This window comes from Barbus barbus, assembly GCF_936440315.1.
Source record: "Barbus barbus genome assembly, chromosome: 5".
NCBI classification, from domain to species: domain Eukaryota; kingdom Metazoa; phylum Chordata; class Actinopteri; order Cypriniformes; family Cyprinidae; genus Barbus; species Barbus barbus.
This window is the reverse complement of record NC_136733.1, coordinates 21738364-21760025: the sequence shown is the minus strand read 5'-3', so window position 1 is coordinate 21760025 and position 21662 is coordinate 21738364. Positions and strand designations below refer to the sequence as shown.

The window sequence follows — 21662 nt, the reverse complement described above, 5'->3', positions numbered from 1 at the left end:
ACATTATAGTTCAATTGTAGGTCTAGAAACAATGCAGCATTTGTTTGGGGTTTCCTTGCCATGTTTACGGTCTCGGTTCAGTTGTCAACTTTCTGGTCAATACTTCTCATTGTTTTCTAGGTCCAGGAAGAAGCCTGCTGTGGCTATTTCGTTCAAAATCAATCAATTAACCACGCTGAAATATTACAGCAAATCTCCACCATCTTTAATATAAACCATGTGGGATATCCACAGTATGAGAATTCAAGCCAAAAGGACAAAATCCATTTCTACGTCCATCATGTAGGCTGACCAAAATCTAATCAAGCTTCTTTGCGAATAGAGCCTGTTCCGTTTTTCTCATGGAAACTCCTTCATTTCATTTGAGCCCTATCACCTTTAAAAATAACAGTAACCACCTCTTGTAGGTCAAGTCAGACAAATAGTCCCCTGGATATAATTAGCCATCTGTCAACAGCCATCAATTCACCCTGATTGAAAGCCGTGTCAAACACTTTCAACCAGATCCGTGACTGCCAAACGTATGCATTTCAAAAGACACGCTGCCAGAACAAAACTTGGCTCAAAAAATATTTCAAGAGATTTGTAAGGAAATTAATGTCACATCCAATCCATCATGACTAGCCTAAAGGGATAAGACTTGTGGTTAGTGATATGTGAGAAAATGTCAAGTTTTTAAAAAGAAGGAAGTGCCAACTTATTTGGGGAGTTTTAAAATGGAGGGTTTGCTGCCAAATATCACTGACTTTAGTTTGATGCTCATCTACTTCATCGCTCCATTTCCAAAGCGAATAGAAATGTGCTGGCATAACAGGGTCAATGTCTCCATCTTGTGGTTGTACTACTTTTGCTCACAGGGGGAAAATACCAATATAACAGTGAAATTCTCTTAACACATTGCACAACTACATTTTTAACAAAAATTAAATAATATCAACAAACACAGAAAGAGAAAAATAACACAGAGACCAAATGTATACAGAATTGAAAGCGAGTATATATTTAAACAGGTGCTTGGGTATTACAACAGCTGTTTTCATGGCATTGCGAGGTATTAGTTTGTTTACTCTCCAAGAGGCACCAAATATAGTGTTGCATGTATAGCTCTGCTCATTTTGCCTGGATTCAAGGGATCCCTGAGCAGAAACATAGTGCACATATACTGTACAAGCTCACTTCAACTGTAGATTAAGAATACATATATGAAGTGAAGTGAAGTGATATACTGCCAAGTATGGTGACCCATACTCGGAATTCGTGCTCTGCATTTAACCCATCCAACGTGCACACACACAGCAGTGAACACACACACACCGTGAACACACACCCGGAGCAGTGGGCAGCCATTTATGCTGCGGCGCCCGGGGAGCAGTTGGGGGTTCGGTGCCTTGCTCAAGGACACCTCAGTTGTGGTATTGAGGGTGGAGAGTTGAGGGTGGAGAGAGCGCTGGACATTCACTCCCCCCACCTACAATCCCTGCCGGCCCGAGACTCGAACCCGCAACCTTTGGATTACGAGTCCGACTCTCTAACCATTAGGCCACGACTTCCCCACGACTTTGAATGTGACGGACAGCGTTCCTTATGATAACGCTGTCCGTCACATTCACACAAACACATTATACTCTCCAATTTATGATGTGAAAATGACATGTCAACATTATGAAAATTACATCAAAAAAGTCAAGCAGCATATTTGTAGTTTGGCAACATAAATGAGTGACTTGATGTTAGCCATTCTCATAGCTCCACCAACACCTCATTGTATACATCATTTCATTTCATACACTCACAAAATGTGTTCCTTTTTCACATTTGAACACTAAAGAGGAGGCCCTTACAATTATGTCAGATTAAACTAAGGCAGTGAATTACTGAGAGAAAAACAGCATTTGGCTTTCCACTAACTACCTACTGTCACCCACGCTGACTTATGTGCGTTAATATAAAAATTACTAATACAAATAAATCTAAATCATTGTGTAGGTTGCAAATAAGCACACAGCAAAGAGAACTACTAGTATGGAGGCAGTGTTATGAAACTAAACAAAACAAAAATCATTGTTCAGCATCTTTCAGTCAAGTCTAGTCATTTTTCCTGACTAATATGACTGCCGCTGAAAGATCATGATTTTGATGCACTTCGATCACACACAACACAATTCACTGTGAGCCTATAGAATAAGAGAATGATGCTGTGTCCATGCTGTGCTACATCAATATCTCATGCAGATACTGCCATAGAGAACAAGCCATTTTAACTAACACATCGCTGTCTCTTCAAAGATAATTAATCTGAAACAGCTCATCTTACTTTAAGAGGTGACTGGAAGATTATGTCTGCTACAGTGTGTCTTACAATGGATTTTTTTTATCTCTAGACATACCAAGTCTTTACCTGTGTAAACCTTACAGTTACCAAGTGTTTATATAATGATATTGTTCATGAAAGGTGCAGTGTGTAACTTCTGCATCACTAGTGACCCAAATGGAATTGAAAATATAATACTGAGTCCAAATAAGTTTCCAATGAGTCCAAAACCATTTTAATTATTATTGATTTATTTAACTCAAACGACTTAAGCACAGTGTTATTAAAGTAAAAAATAAATAAAGAACAATACTACTACTACTACTATTATTAATAAATAATAATAATAATAATAATAATAATAATAAATGAAAAATTGTACAATACTACCTAAAATTAAAATGAAAACGAAAACAATTCAAAACTAATAATAAAAAAATAACTATAAATATAATTTGTAATAATATCATTAATATTAATTAGAGCTATTTTTATTGTTATTATTATTAATAACAATAATACAACTGCACCAAGCCATGATTTTTGTTTTTGTTTTACTAAAATGCATCAGTAAAGTCTGACTGTGTGATTGAATTGACCAAAGAAATGGGCTGTGGTGCTGGATTTGCACTTAACTGGTTTGGGCAAGGAAAAAAAATCTTATTGGACTGCTCAACAATTTCGTTTTTTTTTTTTTGTGGTAGTCTTTCTGATACCTCTACACATTATCATTGAAAATTACAAACAGCACCTTTAAAATATGACAATGCCTACTATTGTTCTTGATACTTTTGATGAATATTATGCAGCATTTTTTTTATTATTATTTTGAACCTTGATCACAAATAACACTATCAAACTGTATTCTGTATATCATTAGCACACTGTATTGCTCAGTGTTTTCATATATTGAGGTCTGCAATTACGTAGTTGCATAGTAGTCCTTTTCATAACTACTAGCAGGCACTTCTTGAGTTAGAGGCCCGAAGTGCCAGGCTGGCAATGGACTTCACCAAGCAGGTAGAGGCTGTGTGGCAGGCGCCGGCACTAGCGATGTAGTTGGAGGCTAACCGGTGTAGACGCTTGCTACCAAAAGTGTTATAATGGCCAGGCATGACCAGGTCAATCTCCTCTTTATCAACCATCTCAACCAGCCTTTCACAGCTACGAATGTAGTCGCTGATCTGGCTGTATGGAAGCCAATCGATCATGGAACCATCATAGACCACGTCTCCACTGAACAGCATTTTGTTCTCCTTGTCATGGAGACAAATGCTCCCTCTGGAATGGCCCGGCATGTGGAGAACAGTAAGCTGTCGGTCCCCGAGGTTGATAACGTCACCTGGAGGAGGAGGAAAAGAAGGAAATGTGGAATGTGGGAACAGGATATTGTCACTGCATTGCAGCACTGACACAGCAGAAGCTGTATCGACTGATGCACAAGTTATGAAACAGAAGGATTTGTGAGGTACGTTAGGTAGAGGCAAGGGTTAGTTTATTATCAGTACAGCTGAGATATCCTCGTCCAAGAACAAAAATGTTGAGTTAAAAGGTTTTAATCATATAATTCTAAAAGCAAATGTGTGTTTGCTGGATATAAGCTGTTATAACAATACAGTGATTACATCCACAAAAATTTACAAGAAGGGTTAAAGGCACAGAAATAATTCAGGGTAAACACACCTTTTCCATAAATGTTCATGACTTTTACAGTCAATCACTGGATAAGAATCTGTATAAATTATTTTCACTGCATTCACAAAGAGTACTTTCTTACTGATTAAATATTTTCAGCCAAGCATAACTTTTTAACTATAACTAAATTGAACTATATCTATGCTTTTAAAAAAAACAACAACAAAAAAAACACTTAAGTAAACACATACAATACAACACAATACTCACTATAGACATTCTGTGTGTCACCTTAACATCTGAAGATGTGCTGGCATGAAAAAATAAGCCTAGATTTTCCACTGACTTAACATCTATTCATATGCAATAGTACAACTCACTGCAAAGCAGTCCATTCACTGAGAATTATGGGGAGGAGGTCTTGTGTTATTTACTCAGAGCTTTACTCTGATTCTGCTGGGTTTCCGCCAATGGTCCACTAATGGTGTTATTTCCACCATCAAGGAGATTATGAAGCCGCATTAGACAGTGAGTTTGCTTTTCACTAACCACTGCCATGCCTCTGGTTTGTCAATCATGATCTGATTTGTTTCGATCTTTCTCTAGAGCTCTTCAAAATATATTTTGCAAGGCTGCCCAGAATGAAGTCATGCAATTCAGTCCATTGTCCTACTGTATACTGGAACAACTAATGCAATAGTGTGTGTGTATGCATAAGTGTATGTATACAGTGTGTGTGTGTGTGTGTATGTATATATTATATATACACACACACATACATACATATACACACACGCGAAGATTTACAGTGTTGCATGCATTATAATAGCATTAAAATCCTGCAAACAGTATAATAGCCCACCTTCTTGTAATATATGTGTTGGTGTAACCGCCTTGACTCTGTACTGTCTTGCTCGCCAACCAGGCGCTGGATCCGCCACGATCTCGCGGTCAGATAACCATGTCACGGTCTCGAAGTTGTCACCGTTAGCCAGAGCATCCACCTCCGCCTTGTGCACGCCCACCTGTTGAAACTGATGCAGCCCACCCGAATGATCAAAATGCACATGCGTGCCAATCGCTAACAGCGGGTTCTTGCGCTTCGAGTCGTCCCCTAGCAGCCCTTTACTATTGATGTATTCAGGCAGACTCCGTAAACCCAGTCCGGTATCTATGACCACGTCCTGATGGGACCCGCGTATGAGCCAGATATTCGCCCTGTTCCCCGATTCATAAAACCGCTCCTGGATCCAAAACACGCCATTTTCCAGCGACTTGTGGGCGTACCAGTCAGTCGCAGACATCTCCAATACATTCAAAAGGTTATTACTGCATACAAGGTTAAATGTATGGCTGTCAACCTATAATTTTGGTTTCATATCCTAGCTGCTGCAGCTGCAGAAAGGACGCTGACGCCCTGTTCCGCAAGCGCAGCACGTCATCGAGCGTAACGACATGACGTGCTGGAGAGTCGAAATACTATTGGTCAATGCGGCAATAGGAACCACCCAAGTCATGCATATTACTCATCTAATATACTATTTAATCTCCTACACAGATACTCTATTATATTCGTGCAAAAGCTGTAACGAAACAAGGTAAGCAGGTGCACCTTAAATAATTGTTGCTGCCTTGGTGATGCAGTTTTAAAGAAATACTGCATGTTGTCAGTATTTACTCACCCATGTACATGTTTCAACGCAGTGGATCTTCATTTCCATAATCATATAAAAGTAATCCATTCGAAAATATTTCGCGTATTCTGAAGCAACATGACAGCTTTGTGTGAGGTCCAGATAGATTTTGAAGTAATTGTCCAAAGATACTCTTCACCAGCCAAGTCCATTCCCAAGTTATCATTAGCGATGGCATTCAATTAAATAAATGGCGCGTTTTAGGTTTGACGCCATTGGTGCTCGCGCGTCACGTGACATACCACGATGCAATACGTTTACAACTCCACCAGTAATTGTCAAACAATTGTCAACAACCTCAATATTTTTATACTTTGGTCAGTAACTTTATAAGCCACTCCATCAATCACCCAGGAAATTTAAGGAATATTTGACAGACCAAAATGGCAGGAAAGGGCAGAGGAATAGCAGCATTCACCTTCAACATAGAGGCCCTGGGTCTCACCAGAGGGTCCATGCCAGAAACCCAGAGAGGGCCAACTCCACTCTTCCCAGTGAGTTGTTTTTCTTCTTCTTTTCCCCCTCTGAACTTTAAAATCTGCTTCAGTTAAAGACAGATTTGTTTTCAGTTTTAGAGAAATGCACTACACCACCTAGGACATAATTCTATGCTACTTTTCAGCAAATTGAATATAAACCAGGGCCTTTGAAAGCTGGAGAGGACGAAGACTATATGAGAGCTTTGAAACAAGAGATGAGAGGACGAATGAAAGACCTCCCATTTAACATAAAACCCCATGCAGGAAAGGGAGGTGAGTAGTAGACTTTATTTAATTTTGGTAAACATATAATATATTGCTTCCTACTAGGGGTTTTAGGATTTCTGAGATAATCATATTGTAAAATTAGATGACTATGAGTGAGAGCACTGAGGGCCTTAAGACATGAAATCTATTTAACTCTGTTTAAGTGAAATAGTATAACTGATTAGGGATAGTATAACCTTGAAAATAGTTGTGATTTGTTATTTGATTTTTATTATTTTTTTTACGATGTTACTTAAAATAAAAATGTCTGAAATTTTGAAGTTAAAAGGAAGTGGTCTTCTGTTTAAAGTGTTTGCCAATGTGCTCACAAGTATAATTCACAGATGTGGAGAGGTACAAGGAGAAATACACAAGAGAAATAAAAAAAATTGAAGATGACAACTGGACACCAGGTAATACAGGAATCGCTTGATGTACCATTTAATCACCATTTAAAATGAGTACCATTTAAATTGGCTGATTTCAGACAAATTATAAACTTGCTTTGTAGATTGGAACCGTCTTCCAAAGGAGCTGAAGCCACAAAAGAAGATAATTAGAAAGAAAAGAGGTAATTGCACAAAATGCAGAATCCATCTTTAAACAAACAGCATTTTTAAATAACCTGTAAATAATTTGAATATTTACAGATACTAAGAAAAATGCAAAGATCTCAAGTAAGGACAAGGAAGAAGTGCTGAATAAACTTGATGTACGTTCATGTTATAGGTCATCATATACTAAATTTATTAAAAAGAATGAACTGCATTATATCTTCTTCTTTCACTGCAAACATATGTTTGGATTTTGCTGTTGTCTCACTTGCGCTTGTTTTTCAGGAACTTGAGAAGAAGGGAGACGTAAAATCAGACGAGGAGGATGAAGCAGAGGGAGGGAAGAAAGAAGATGATGAGGAAGGGGAGGAAGAAGTAATTGAAGGAGAATATGAGGAAGAGCTTGAAGAGGTAAAAGCTTTTACTTATAGCAGGATTTCAGGTTAAATGAGTCTCTCTCAACCGCATCTGTAGCATGTTGTACATTAACACACAGAAGTAAATTTTTTATTTAAACTTTAGTCTAACTACAATGGAAACATTAGAACTTTTTTTTTCTCCTTTAACTTGTCCTTTAGTTGTAGAACGTGACACTATTTTGTAATTAATATTTTTATCTGATGCACCTGCCATTCAGGGGTGTATTCCAGAAAGCAGGTTATGTGACATACCCAGGTAAGTTTGAGGATAAGCGAGCGTATAAACTCGGCTTTCGGTTCCAAACCTGGAGGTTACTTTTAGGGTATGTAAGTAACCGGAGCAGGTTATGTTCCACGGTTAGTTTACTTCAGTGCTATCAGTGCACGCGTGACACTGAGCAACCTTCAGTGGGCCTGACAGATAGCACACAACATTATATAATATTAGATTATATATATATATATATATATATATATATAAGTAATAAATAAGGTAATATATTATACTAATATGGTTATTTTATTTATTGTATTGGCATATATAACAGTTATTTGTATAAATTATAAAACACTATGACCAGGTAATGTCTAATTTATTATATATACTTATTACATTTTATATTATCATCTCACACATGGACCAGCATTTTATATAATAAAAATACATATCTGATATGACTTAATATATAATTAGCATCAAACTAAAAATATAAGTAATATTCTGAAGGATTAAACATTAAACGGGGGGGGGGGGGTTTACACAACCAACAATTAGGTGGCGATATGCACTAAGCTTGTAAACGACCACTGAACAAAAGAAAGAAACGGCATTGTGGGCTTTTTCTTAGCATCCGTTTCCATGGTGACTCGTCGATTCGTCGCTCTGTTGAGAATGTCTTGAGTCTTAACCAGGAACATACTGAGTTGAATGAACTTTCTCCCGGACGCGTTTTTGGAACCACATACCTCGAGTAAGCAAGGTTTGGAGTTAATCAACCCGAAGTTCAGGGTTTAGCTGAAGGTGAGTTAACCGTGCTTTCTGGAATAGAAAGCGAGTGGTGTTTATTTATGTTTCTGTGGTATTCATTCATTCATTAACATACCTTATGGCATTCCTGTCACGTCATTGGTCAAGTGCACACCCAAGTACCTGCATATATCGAACATGGTTTCAGTTACAGGGAAAACTATTTTAGTGCAACTGTTTTGACAGCACAGATTATTTTAGTACACGACAGTCATGTTTGAATAATAACAAATGTACTTAGAATTCCAGAGCACTAAAAGCACTTAATACATTATTTTTTCTCCCCATAGGAAAATGACTACATAGCAAGCTACTTTGAAGATGGTGATGATTATGGTGGAGGAAGTGATGACAACATGGATGAAGCCACTTACTAGCAAAAAAAAAAGCACTTAATTAAAAAACATCATTAAAAATCATGCAAATCATATCATGCACAACAATTAATGTATCAATACGTATGTACTATATGAAAGCACTAGATTTAGTTGATACTACAAAGAGCACAGTGTTATAGGTATAAAAATAAGATTCAGCATAATTATGTAGAACAGTTAATTGTCTATACTGGTATCATTTAAGCTAAATGATTATAAAATTAAAAGCTTAAAAATTAGGAGATTCAGATACTAAAATATAATTCCTTTATTTTCAACCTGCATCTACAGTCTACAGGATGAAGGCACATACCGTTCAAATGTCAATCAGTGTACTCCCATGTTTCATAGAAATGCTTACATCTCTGCTACTTCAATGGAATCGAACATGTTTGAGAATATTTTACAAATCATCCCTGTGCTCTTGCTAGAAGAAAAAACAGGAATCCATTATGGTTCCATTGTTTTGTTTTTCTTTTTTACAAGCAAAGTGTAAAATTTTAAAACCAGCAACTTTCCTTTTTTTTACCATCAGTTGCAATACTGAATCTGGATTCTACATTTTCTAAAATAAATTACCATGTTTATTTCCCTGACAACCAGACAGAGGCAGCAAATATCTTAAACAATACATCAGCTGTTTGCCATTGATGCAAACTACGAGCTTAATAGAGGTACAGAGAAATATACTGGCTCATGAGTGACACACACACACAACAAAACCAGCAATCAACTGTGCAAAATGCATCAAGTAAAAATGCTGACAGGACTGGAATCATTTCGTGATAACTCGATCCTCTCACTTGTTTCAGTTAATTACATTTTCAAATGTGGTTCCGCTTACACCTTCCATTACTGCCTCCAAATCAATTCCCTGGTGATTTAAGTGCCCCTTTATGTTTCCTCTTCATGCTTCACAAAATGTTGCTGTTTAGGAACAATCTGTAGGTGAGAGGCAGCACTGGTCCGAGGTAACCCAGGAGGCTCAGCAGCAGCTGCCTGTGTTGGTCCAGGCATGATAGAGTCAATGGTAGTATGGTGGCTAACATCTGCTTTCATCAAAACTTCATAGTACAACAGGTAAAAAACAGGTGTAACTATGCCCACGACCAACATGATGGCAACTGCGGTCCACCATCTCATTCCCCAGTCAGCACCATAGTATGGGTCTTTCTTTTGGGCTGGCCTACGCTCAGGGTCTCCCAAAAGTGGCTGCTCCAGCGAGGACACAACCTCGTTCAGGCCACTCCTGGAAGGGGCAGACGACTTGACGAGAAGTTGAATGTCCTTGTCCTTCTCCTGCAGGAAGCACTCCACGCTGTCCACAGATGAGGAAGAGGATGAGGAATCTAAGGAAGCTCCAGAAATCGGGATCGCCGAGATTCTACGAGTGCTGCCGGGTGAGCTGCTTTTGTGGGGAGCGGTGTAGTGAGTTTCTGTGAATGAGCTGAACTTTCTCACAGGGATCCTTATGGAACGCAGTGCAAAGAAGTCCTGCTCAGTTAGAAGATTGTTGGCCCGCTTTATGTCTGCAACCTGAGATAACAAGAATGAAAATCAGTACAATCAGTTCAAGCCCTGACGACAACAACCTTACATACACATATATATATATATATATATATTTAGGAAGCTATTTGGGTGCAGGACTGCATTGTTTTTACATGTCAGAACAACTAAGAAACATGAAGTAATGGGAAAATACAGAGTTAGATGTGTCCCAAACAAGGTCAGGAAGAACCGGTTATTATGGGGTGTAATGTGAAGCAGAAATTTGTTTACAGCAGCAAGGCAACATAATAATGTGACGTTAATGGTGTGTCTATAACACACATTTTACATCAGCTTTTAATGTGGCCAGTTCAATCAGAACTTAGAGTGGGAGCTATCCATTACAGTGCTTGCAAAATCGCTAGCCCGACGTCCCGGGGCTATTATGTTTTCCAGTCGGGATAACATTACCAAAATGAATCGCCTCCCTGCCCGACGGGCTCCCATGGGTCCTTAAAAACTCTTCAATTTAGTTGTATCAAACTTAAGGCCATACAAATTTTAAATACGTTAAATGGTATAAGAAATGTCTTACCTATCATTTAAAAAGGTTTTACAGTTGGGGACGGAAAGACAAGAATGGCGCTACGACTGGATTAAACGTCAAAAGGCAATGATGTCATTGAATAAATATGAGCGCTGCATGTAAAGCGCCACCCTCATGGCAGAGAATTAATTTATTTCCAATAAGCCTTTCTTGCTGCTTATGGTCAGGTCAATGCAAATATCGACCCATGTTTTTAAGCAGCAAACACATAGGCCCGGTTTCACAGACAGGGCTTAGACTAAACCAGGATTAGGCCATAGTTCAATTAGGACATTTAAGTGATTTTTATAATCGTGCTTAGAAAGAAGCATTACTGGTGTGCATCTTGAGACAAAACAAAGAACCTGATATATTATAAGATCAGTCAGTGCACGTTTCTTTCAGTTAAAACAGCTCAGACTTACATTTTAGTCTAGGACTAGGCTTAAGCCTTGTCTGTGAAACCGGGGGATAGTGTTGTAAATGAGAAAGAAGTTAATGTGCCTTCTAAAAATCTAAACAATTAAAACAGTAATATTTATTAGTTTTAAATTAATATAATTTATATGCTTGATTTATCCCTTTTCATAAAAATGGTCTAAATGTTGTTTTTGTGAAACCTGTATCTGAACTGTAAATCATGTCATTTTATGTCTTAATACTTTGTTACCATAGACATTGTTCAACCCCGCTCATACTGTTCATTTTACTTGTGCAGCTCTTAAAATGGTTATAAATTGCCTTAAATATATATATATTTTAATTCTGCAGTTACCCTGTAAATAGTGAAATAAAATTCCTTCATATTTGTTGATGTGTGTATTGAAAATATTTTTGATTGACAGACTCCTATCTGATTTTCTATATTTTAAAAAATATATATAATTTTTTTTATTTGGGCTAGTTAAAATAATTTTTGGGCTACCAAAATCTGAAGAGTACCTGCCCGAAGGACTACCAGGAATTTTGACATTTTGCGAGCACTGATTATATAAGCACTGAATATTTTTGCTTTGTCCTATCACGATAAAATGATAATTTTGAAAAAACATAAGTATTGTATAGTTCACAATAAGACTTATACCATGCATTTACAGGGTGAAATTTCATTTAATACTGACTTTACAGAACACCTATGGTGAAAATTACATTTTTTACATTTTCTGGTGTTTTTAATATGCTTAGGGAAAAACCATGTGCAAATTCATCGGTCATCATCACCCTTGCTGTTTAACAAACAAGGTGCAGACACAAAGTAAATAAATAATTGTACAGTGTAGAGCTTCACTGATTATAATGGAACATTGCAAGATTCCAATGAAACAACGTTTCTGTGATTATTAGGGGAGAGCACTTTCTAGGCTATAATTTAAATACATTCACTCATGGATTTATTCTCAAAACAGCAATGAACAGCATAGTAATAACCATAAATCCAAGATTGCCACTGCCACTGTGTAGCGTTTACCACAGCATTTATTACTTTTGCTAACTAAGGGAAAGTGAAGCAGGTTCTGGCTTGTGTGAATGAGTGGAGATGGAAATAATTTGCATATTCACAGATCCACCTATACTCAATGACATAAGGGTGTAGAGTTACAATCAAGCCATTTTAAGACATGAATAAATTACTATATTATTTACCTTGGCATAGTTGAATAATAAGAGTTCTGTACATGGAAATGACATACCGTGAGCCTTAAACACCATTGTTTCCTCCTTATGTAAATCTTGTTCATGCAAAAGACCACTGAAAAATAAGCCAATCCCAACATAACACTGACTGTGACGTTACAGTCGGGATCATTAATGTTCACGCCCCCAACATTTGCATAACGTATACCAGCCCATGTTCTAGGCCAGCAGGACCTGCACAGCTGAATCATCGATGCAGTGTTGCCAGATATTGCTATTGAAACAAACAAAAACCGATAAATACATATAAATAAACCAAAATTACTTAAAATCTTTTGCAATTAAGAAAAGAGAAAGATATTACTGACCCTAAACTGCAACGTCCTACTTTATTAACTTTCTAAAGGGTCAAAATAGTGGAAAAAACAAGCCCAAAATGCTTATAACAGCTGGACCTGGCAACACAGAGGCTGTGTCCGCACCCTCACTCACAACTCTCTCTCAAGCCTCGTTCACGCCATCAGGGTCTCGCAGCAATCGTGTTCATACCACGGACGCTAAACATTCTTGCAAAATCTCTCAAAATCTGTATCTTCGTCTGATACAGGCTCAAACATAAGGTTGGATGCTCTCCATCATTCACGCCGGACAGTAGAGATCTGTTTGCTGTGTGAGTAGGGATGGGTACCGAAACTCGGTATTAAATCGGTCTCGGGGCTAAATTATGAAAGACCGGAGTATCGATAAGCTCTGACGTTATCGGTACTTCTGTCGGTATTGGAGAAGTTAAGAAAACACACATACATTTATTGTTGCTCTCTCTCTCTCTCTCTCTCTCTCTCTCTCTATATATATATATATATATATATATATATATATATGTCGCCAGCTGTTTTTATGTGCAATAATATTCAAACATTTGTCTATGATGCATTTTTGCTATGCGCAATTCAGAAGCCAGATCGCGCTCACGCGGATGAGCTTCAGCACACGCAACATGAAAGTCCTGTTTAATTATGATAGAAGAGAGAACCAACTATTCAAACATCTGCTCACACTTTCCTATGGCTGTTATATTAAGCTAAGTATTTATTTAATTTTTTTCGATTTTGGCTTCCAAGGATTATAGCCGCATTTCTTCTAGCACAACTCCCTTCCCTTCATAGCGGCGCGGATTGGTTCCTCCGAACCAAAACTTAACATCTGAATCAGCTCAATCAGTGATTGTTATAAAATGCCGTCTTTACTGTTGCTACATTGCAGGACATATTTGATAGTAAAACGTTGAAAGTACAATCTGCTGTTCCTCAGGCTGAAATGTGTGTGCGCGCGTGTGCCTGCGCGGCGGCGTGCTCCAAAACGGACAAGCAAAGTACACTTTGAGCTTCGGGCGCGTCGAAATAACACACAAAAATATGCCAAAAAATACACACACAATGTGTCAAAATGGCCGGTTATGAGAATCTTCACTTTTATGTTTTAAGTGGACGAGAACAGTTGGGAGAAAATCCGATGCGTGTCAGTATATTGTCTTAAAGTGTCAGACTGGAGCTTGAGCCATCGATGTTAATCAAAGAACAAAATTCAAAGAGAAAATCACCCACAGCTCTTAATCTGAACAACGTTATAGCTTTAATAAACATAAATCTATCAGTACATACAGTGAAAACTATGCAGTGCTCATTTACATTTGATTACTTTTGTAACTATTACTTACCTGAACATTAATATTAGTAGACCTTCATGGAAAAATGAAAGCACTGTTTATTTAATTTCGTTTGTGTGTTTGTTTTATTGTATTTGTCAGTTTGTTTTACTTTGTTTCTTTGTTCATGTTGTTACTGTATCTTATCGTATGTATATAAAACACTAAAAATACCTGCACACTGGTGCATTTACAAATTGATGAAGTGCAGGCATGTTTAGTGTTTTATATACATAAGATAAGATACTGTAAGAATATGAACAAAGAAACAAAGTAAAACAAAAAGTACCGATGAGAATACCGTTAAAGTACCGGATCGATAAGCGGTATCGATAAGAGTAGTAATACCGTTAAAACCTTAACGATACCCATCCCTATGTGTGAGCTACTGAAATGAGCCGTGCTGTGAAACAGCCAATCAGAGCAGAGCTCAACATAATTCATGAATCACGACCCTTCCAAATAAGGTAATAACAGCCCATTTCATTCTAGGGACAAATCCTAGGGTTGTAAATGGACATGTAAAACCGTTTCTAGAGAATTTTTGCCCTTACCTAAGCCACATACCTTCTATATAGATATCAGAGAACAATTTAAAATATTGTATCAATGCATTCTATGGCACCTTTAAAGGGATAGTTTAACCAAACCTTCGTTCATCTTTGGAACATAATTTAGATATTTTTGATGAAATCTGAGAACTTTCTGAGCCTCCATAGACCGCAAGGGTCCTACCAGTCAAGGCACAGAAACGTAGTAAGGTCATCGGTAAAATAACCATTCATTCTCTAACAAGGTTTTATTTCATTTCCAATAGTTTGTTTTAGGACCAGCCGGACTTTCAGCATCTTTGTTGATTTTAATCATTATAGCCTTATGATCTCTTAATACTGAAGTTTCAGTTTTCACTAATTCAACATTATCTACACTATTTGCAGAAATTGAACAAAAATCATTACGAGAGTGTTTAGTCAGATCATTATTAGTCCACGTATACATTCTTTGATGTGGGTAAGTATATCTCCAGATATCTAAATGATCCATCCATGCACTTTTTTTTTTTAATACACGTTATTTCATTGTTTTTAGGGGGCAATCGGTCTATTTATTCTTGCTTTGATCTGCACGTAAACAACAAATTAGGGATGCATCGATCAGATACTCAGTATCGGCTCCGATACGGTCATTTTCTGCGGATCGGGTATCGGTTAGACGAGACCAATCCAAATCCGATATTGTGCATATACTATTCTGTGTTATTGTTGAGCCCTACGAAAGGCACAAAAACATTATAAAGCACCATAACGTTTTCGTGCACTATATTTCAAGTGTTCTGAAGCTGTTCCATAGTTTAATCTGAGGTACAGATGAATATTTAAGTCGTTAAATTCAAGTTCAGGTAAACTCTTCTCTCCACTGAGGCTGTCTGTCATCCTCCATTCAGCATTCAAACTGCGTGTCACGTTCGGTTACTGCAGTCAAACTCTCTTCAAGATCACACAGTAACTGAGGTTTAAACTGTTAAGAAAAGGATCAGTAAACTAACGCACAGATTTAATACACTACGCATCAATATCTTTTCCCTTTGTACTTTGAACTTTTCAGTGCGGACTCGGAGGGCTGTGCTGCGCAGCCTGTGTGCTGTGACTCAGCGTCGCTTCAAGCGCATCATCCTGCGCACGGGATACGCATAAGCGCTTTGAGCCGCTCTGTATTGGAGCCTTTCGTTTAATAATACTTTTGCACAATGAAAGATAGTCTTTCTTGTTCTGTCCTATCTATCATATGTTGCTGCCTTCATTACTGTGCTATAGATGTAAAAGAAATGTCTTTTAATTGTATAGTATATATTTATATATAAATGTTTGCTTGTTTTTTCATGAATGTATTTTACAATACAAAGAGCTGTGTGTACCATTTTACCAGATTTAGTCCTACACTTATTCACTTATTTGTAAATAAAACTGTTTAACTAGGTTTAATAAAATTATTCTATACCCATGATTTTTCTAGAGTATCTTTTGCTGCTGAATTATCCACTAACCTAGTTTATAATAGTATTTTTGTCATATATTATGATTTTATATTTTCATTAAAATTATCTATATGTAGTAGATTGTGTTTAACACACAAAAGAGTGACGATCAGGTCAACACACTGAGGTATAGAAATTCTACATCGATTTAAAAAAAAAAACTGTGCTGATATCGGATTGGATCGGTATCGGCACATACTCAGAATTTTCAGTATCAGATCAGATCGGTTCTGAAAAAATGGTATCGTTGCATCCCTACAACAAATGCGCATGGTCCTGCTGACGCAGAACATGCACTGCACCTTGTTTACATTTAGAGGAAAGCACATCAAAAATATCCTAATTTGTGTTACAGGTTTGGAACGACATGAGGGTGAGTAATTAATGACAATTTTCATTTTTGGACTAAAACTATCCCTTTAAAATTTTTAATTGAATTCATAAATACAAGTATAATTCTAGATTCCAAGTATAATGTTATACAACAATATACTTTACATTCACGTAAGATTTCATGGCCATGCCGGTTGCATTTCTATAAACATACTGAAACAGAAAAACTCTGACTTACAGTACAGAAATATTGCAGAGAAATACTGATTAGCGTATCTCCCTCTTTTATGTCCCGTATCAAGTAGACAAGATCGTCCTTGCGATCTGTAGATGTGTTCCTGCGATGCCTCTCCCTGCCTCTGGAACGCAGCTCAAAGGTCTCGCCATCCTCCTCTGAGTAGTCAGTCTCTGAATTGTTTCCAAAAGCAGACATGTAACCACCTGTGGGTGGCTGCATTGTAGTTGCAAACTGGAAACCATTGTGCTGGTTCCTTCCAGTCATTTTTCACTATAAAAAGAACAAAAGGCAGATGAATTAAGTTTTTGTTGGACGCGTGTGCTTGATTAACTACTCTATGTTTGATGGTTCTGAGGTTAGGAAAAATTAAGATACCAGATGGATATTTTAGTAGCCTACTGTAGCGTACTCTGCAGTGTACAACAACTAACTGCTGATAAGACCAAATTCAACCTTGGCCGACATTAACAGTAGCTACTTTTAGGAATTTTCACTAGCTAATTTTTGTTGAAACAGCAAAAAATATTAACTAGTTTTTCATGAGAACTGGATTTCTTACGTGGCCTGGCACTCGCAGGTAGCGCTGACTAGCAGCTACACACGTATTAGCATGTAAACATGACTTCAAAAGATTAACATAACGTTACACATTTTATATTCAAGAAACTAAACAAAGACATCTGACCAAACAGCTTTCAAGTACACGAAGTAAACGCCAAACGGCTATGATTATTGAATAAAGTCACTTAGTAAGGTTTATAAACGTAAACGCTAAGTAGCTCAGTTAGCATTTTATTTTAGCCACCGTTACGCAACACAACTTCAATATCTCATCTGAATAAAGAAAAGAAATAGTCTCTTAAAATGCAGAATAATACCGCAATTCCTGTAAACATATCACGCTGTGATTAACGTTAAACAATACTTAACGCCTTGAAATCCTCTTTAGTAAACAGGGTCAATGATCTCGTGCTAATGATGCTAACCAAACTTGAACAAACGGTGATTTGCTATCCATCTCGATTTCAGGTAATAAACTAGCACTCAATAATCTTCTGTTTATCATTTTGGTGCGGTTTACCTGAGAAATGAATGAGGTCCGCTTGACTTTAGTGATTATGGCATTCTCCAGTTTCCGCTAACGTTATGTGCCTCATTACTTCAGCTGCTGGCTTCATGGATGGAGACACGCCAGACTGTGAAGCCACGTCAACACGGAGAGAGCGTGAGCACGCACTGACATCATCGACACCGTTTCGTGTTTTCCTGACATCATCAACAGCTTGGGTAAACAACTATGTATAAAGATGTCTATTGTTATTGTTATTGTTGTTGTTGCCGTTATCTGATTATCAATACACAAATAAGCGGTTAATGAAGTTCAGATCACTGGTTGCTGTTATATTGAAATGATTTTGACTAATCAACATCACTTATGTCAACATGCCTATGTTTAGCAGTGGTTTCAGTGAAAAAGTAGATTTTTATTTTATTTTTATTTATTTTTTTATTCCATGTCAATTTATACAATGTGCATAATAAGCAATGTAAATTAAGATTTATGTATAATGTGATAAATTAATGTGGTGAATAAAGTGCTTCTAGACAGATGCCACTTACCTGTCCTCAAATTTACACTTTGCTGTGTTTCCCAAAAGCATCATAAGCTAAGTTGATAGTAGCTCCATTGGTTTCAATGTGATTACGATGTTTACTTAAGCATACGATGCTTTTGGGAAACTCAGCTCTGATCAGTTTTCATCTCTTCCCCAGTAGCTTGCTGAGTATCTCTCCTGAAGGACCAATCTGCTATACTGTCCAGAATCAGGTGATTTGTCTTCGTCTGGCTTCTCAGCTGAGATCTGTCCACTATGGGTGATCCTGTAGTTGTGGAGTACCAGTGGTGTAGCTCTCAACATCACTGATGCACACAAGCCCTCATAGCACGTCAAGCTGCAAACCGTGGGAGGGACCCTTACCTACCCTAACTTAACTATTTACATACATACTGTAGGTCCCACTGTAATGACTCAGTGTCTGGGCTTCTTTCTTTGAGGCTCCTCCAGAAAAGGAGAAGGGTCTGGCTGCAGACTTGCACTTGCACTCTCAGACTTGCACTCTCAAACACTTGCGCTTCCGCGAGTGACGTCACTTGCAGTCTTTTTTATTTTTTATTTTGTTCTATTTATTGATAATTTTTTTTGTTTGAATCTCTCAACATTTTACAACAGTAGCCATGTGGTGAAGACAAGAAAAAAGAAACTAAATTACAATGTTACTTGCAATCGCTCTTGCACTTTCCGCTACCTGAGACGTCACTTGCATTTGACACGAATCGTGTGCGTTACCAATGGAGACAAGACACTGTGGTGGTTAAACGATTAAAACTAATTTAGTACAATAACGAACAGGGTCCTGTAAGTCAGCTGTAGGAGAAAAAGACAAGACCCACAAATCTGTGGCCACAGAACAGCAGAATATGAACGCAATGCGCAAAGTTTCTTGTTAAGTGGCAATTGCAGTGACATTGTAATTTAGTTTCAATGTCTTCACCACATGGCTACTGTTGTAAAATGTTGAGAGATTCAAACAAAAAAAGAATCAATAAATAGAACAAAATAAAAATTAAAAAAGACTGCAAGTGACGTCACTCGCGGAAGCGCAAGTGTTTGAGAGTGCAAGTCTGAGAGTGCAAGTGCAAGTCTGCAGCCAGACCCTATTGCAGAAAATGGGCTCTTTTCTGATGTTCACATCAACCTGAGGAGCGAAGCTTTTTCTACTGGTTGTAGAGAAGCTCTCAGTGATGAGCACACATCCATCAGGATCATGCTCTGTCTCCACCAGTGCAGGACAGTTGAGGCTCTCCCACAGACGCTGCTTTATCTTGAGTCCTAGCTCAAGGCATTGGTTGTGAATCGATGTGAAAGGCAGAGGAAGGCTGTAACAATGTTATCTACTAGAGAAAGCCACAGGTAAGAAATTATTTTATGTCTCATAATTTGTGTTAGAACTGGCACAAATTAAATTCAACAGACTCTTTCAAGTTCAAAACAAGGTGGTGCTCTGTAACGTCTACCATTTTTTCTACCATATTTTATATAATGATGATATACTTTTTAGCAACTTTAATTTCTTTATCTCGTTATTGTATGAGACTTACATGTACATTTACCCACTGATATCATACAACCCAAATTCCGGAAATGTTGGGATGTTTTTTAAAATTTGAATAAAATGAAAACTAAACGACATTCAAATCACACGAGCCAATATTTTATTCACAATAGGACATAGAGAACATAACAAATGTTTAAACAGAGAAGTGTTACACTATTATTCACTAAATGAGCTCATTTCAAATTTGATGCCTGCTACAGGTCTCAAAAAAAAGTTGGCACGAGGGCAACAAAGGGCTGAAAAAGGAAGACATTTTTAAAAGATTCAGCTGGGAGAAAATCGAGCAACTAATTAGGTTAATTGACATCAGGTCTGTAACATTAGCTATAAAAGGGATGTCTTAGAGAGGCAGAGTCTCTCAGAAGTAAAGATGGGCAGACGCTCTCCAATCTGTGAAAGAGTGCGTACAAAGATTGTGGAATACTTTAAAAACCACGTTCCTCGACATCAAATTGCAAAGGCTTTGAAAATCTCATCATCTACAGTGCATAACACCATCAAAAGTTTCAGAGAAACTGGAGAAATCTCTGTGCGTAAGTGACAAGGCTGAAGACCTTTGTTGGATGCCCATGGTCTTCGAGGCCCTCAGATGACACTGCATCACTCATCAGCATGATTCTGTCATTGACATTACTAAATGGGCCCAGGAATACTTCCAGAAACCACTGTCGGTAAACAAAATCTGCCATGCCATCTGCAGATGCCAACTAAATTTCTATCATACAAAAAGGAAGCCATATGTGAACATGGTCCAGAAGCACTGTCATGTCCTGTGGGCCAAGGCTCATTTCAAATGGACTGTTTCAAAGTGGAAAAGTGTCCTATGGTCAGACGAGTCCAAATTTGACATTCTTGTTGGAAATTGCAGATGCTGTGTCCTCCGGGCTAAAGAGGAGGGAGACCTTACAACGTGTTATCAGCGTTCAGTTCAAATGCCAGCATCTCTGATGGGGGTGCATAAGTACATACGGTATGGGCAGCTTGCATGTTTTGGAAGGAACTATGAATGCTGAAAAGTATATAAAGGTTTTAGAGCAACATATGCTCCCCTCCAGACAATGTCTATTTCAGGAAAGGCATTGTGTATTTCTGCTGGATAATGCAAAACCATATACTGAAGCTATAACAACAGCATGGCTTTGTAGTAGATGAGTCCGGGTGCTGAATTGGCCTGCTTGCAGTCCAGATCTTTCACCTATAGAGAACATTTGGCGCTTAATTAAGCGAAAAATACTTAAAAGATGGCCACAAACTCTTCAGCAGCTGGAAACCTATATTAGGCAAGAATGAGACCAAATTCCAACACCAAAACTCCAGAATTTCATAACCGCAATGCCCAGACGTCTTCAAACTGTTTTGAAAAGAAGAGGAGATGCTACACCATGGTAAACATGCCCCCGTCCCAACTATTTTGAGACCTGTAGCAGGCATCAAATTTGAAATAAGCTCATTTTGTGAAATTCTTTTAGCTTTCATTTTATTCAAATTTAAAAAACGTCCCAACATTCCGGAATTCGGGTTGTATTTCACCCAATCTTTACACTCTTGAGCACGTGTTGCACAACACTTCCCATTAAAGACCAGAGCAGTTAAAGAGGCTATCCTCCAGGAGTTAAACAGGATAGATGTTTGTCATGAACTTTTTTACTCGGTGCCAAGAAGGGTCAGTGCAGTATAGGCTACTTAAAATTACGGAAGA

General features: G+C 37.8%; 3 protein-coding genes across 3 annotated transcripts; 1 reads left to right on the top strand and 2 right to left on the bottom strand.

Moving 5' to 3' along the window:
* Positions 1-3008: 3008 nt before the first annotated feature.
* Positions 3009-5544, bottom strand: LOC306870292 (acyl-coenzyme A thioesterase MBLAC2-like). The gene is made up of 2 exons (XM_079417479.1): positions 4809-5544; positions 3009-3653 (listed from the first exon to the last, which is right to left on the bottom strand). Exons 1-2 carry the CDS (start codon positions 5248-5250, stop codon positions 3268-3270), a joined length of 828 nt encoding a protein of 275 aa, XP_079273605.1. The 5' UTR covers positions 5251-5544; the 3' UTR covers positions 3009-3267.
* On the top strand, positions 5428-9357 carry LOC306870293 (DNA-directed RNA polymerase III subunit RPC7-like). Its single transcript, XM_079417480.1, has 8 exons — positions 5428-5544; positions 5995-6134; positions 6263-6392; positions 6731-6799; positions 6898-6957; positions 7037-7098; positions 7226-7351; positions 8677-9357. The coding sequence occupies exons 2-8, from the start codon at positions 6024-6026 to the stop codon at positions 8761-8763; spliced, it is 645 nt and encodes a 214-aa protein (XP_079273606.1). The 5' UTR covers positions 5428-5544; positions 5995-6023; the 3' UTR covers positions 8764-9357.
* On the bottom strand, positions 9015-18008 carry LOC306870291 (lysM and putative peptidoglycan-binding domain-containing protein 3-like). The gene is made up of 3 exons (XM_079417478.1): positions 17868-18008; positions 16787-17056; positions 9015-10299 (listed from the first exon to the last, which is right to left on the bottom strand). Exons 2-3 carry the CDS (start codon positions 17048-17050, stop codon positions 9658-9660), a joined length of 906 nt encoding a protein of 301 aa, XP_079273604.1. The 5' UTR covers positions 17051-17056; positions 17868-18008; the 3' UTR covers positions 9015-9657.
* Positions 18009-21662: the final 3654 nt, after the last annotated feature.

Bases quoted from the DNA above. Each gene is read 5' to 3' on its own strand.
- LOC306870292 (XM_079417479.1), bottom strand. From the start codon at position 5,250: ATGTCTGCGACTGACTGGTACGCCCACAAGTCGCTGGAAAATGGCGTG. The intron at 3,654-4,808 runs GTGGGCTATTAT...CTCCTCCTCCAG, and splicing joins AACACATATATTACAAGAAG to GTGACGTTATCAACCTCGGG.
- LOC306870293 (XM_079417480.1), top strand. From the start codon at position 6,024: ATGGCAGGAAAGGGCAGAGGAATAGCAGCATTCACCTTCAACATAGAG. The intron at 6,135-6,262 runs GTGAGTTGTTTT...GCTACTTTTCAG, and splicing joins GGCCAACTCCACTCTTCCCA to CAAATTGAATATAAACCAGG. The intron at 7,099-7,225 runs GTACGTTCATGT...CTTGTTTTTCAG, and splicing joins AAGTGCTGAATAAACTTGAT to GAACTTGAGAAGAAGGGAGA.
- LOC306870291 (XM_079417478.1), bottom strand. From the start codon at position 17,050: ATGACTGGAAGGAACCAGCACAATGGTTTCCAGTTTGCAACTACAATG. The intron at 10,300-16,786 runs GTAAGTCAGAGT...TTGTTATCTCAG, and splicing joins CTCTGCAATATTTCTGTACT to GTTGCAGACATAAAGCGGGC.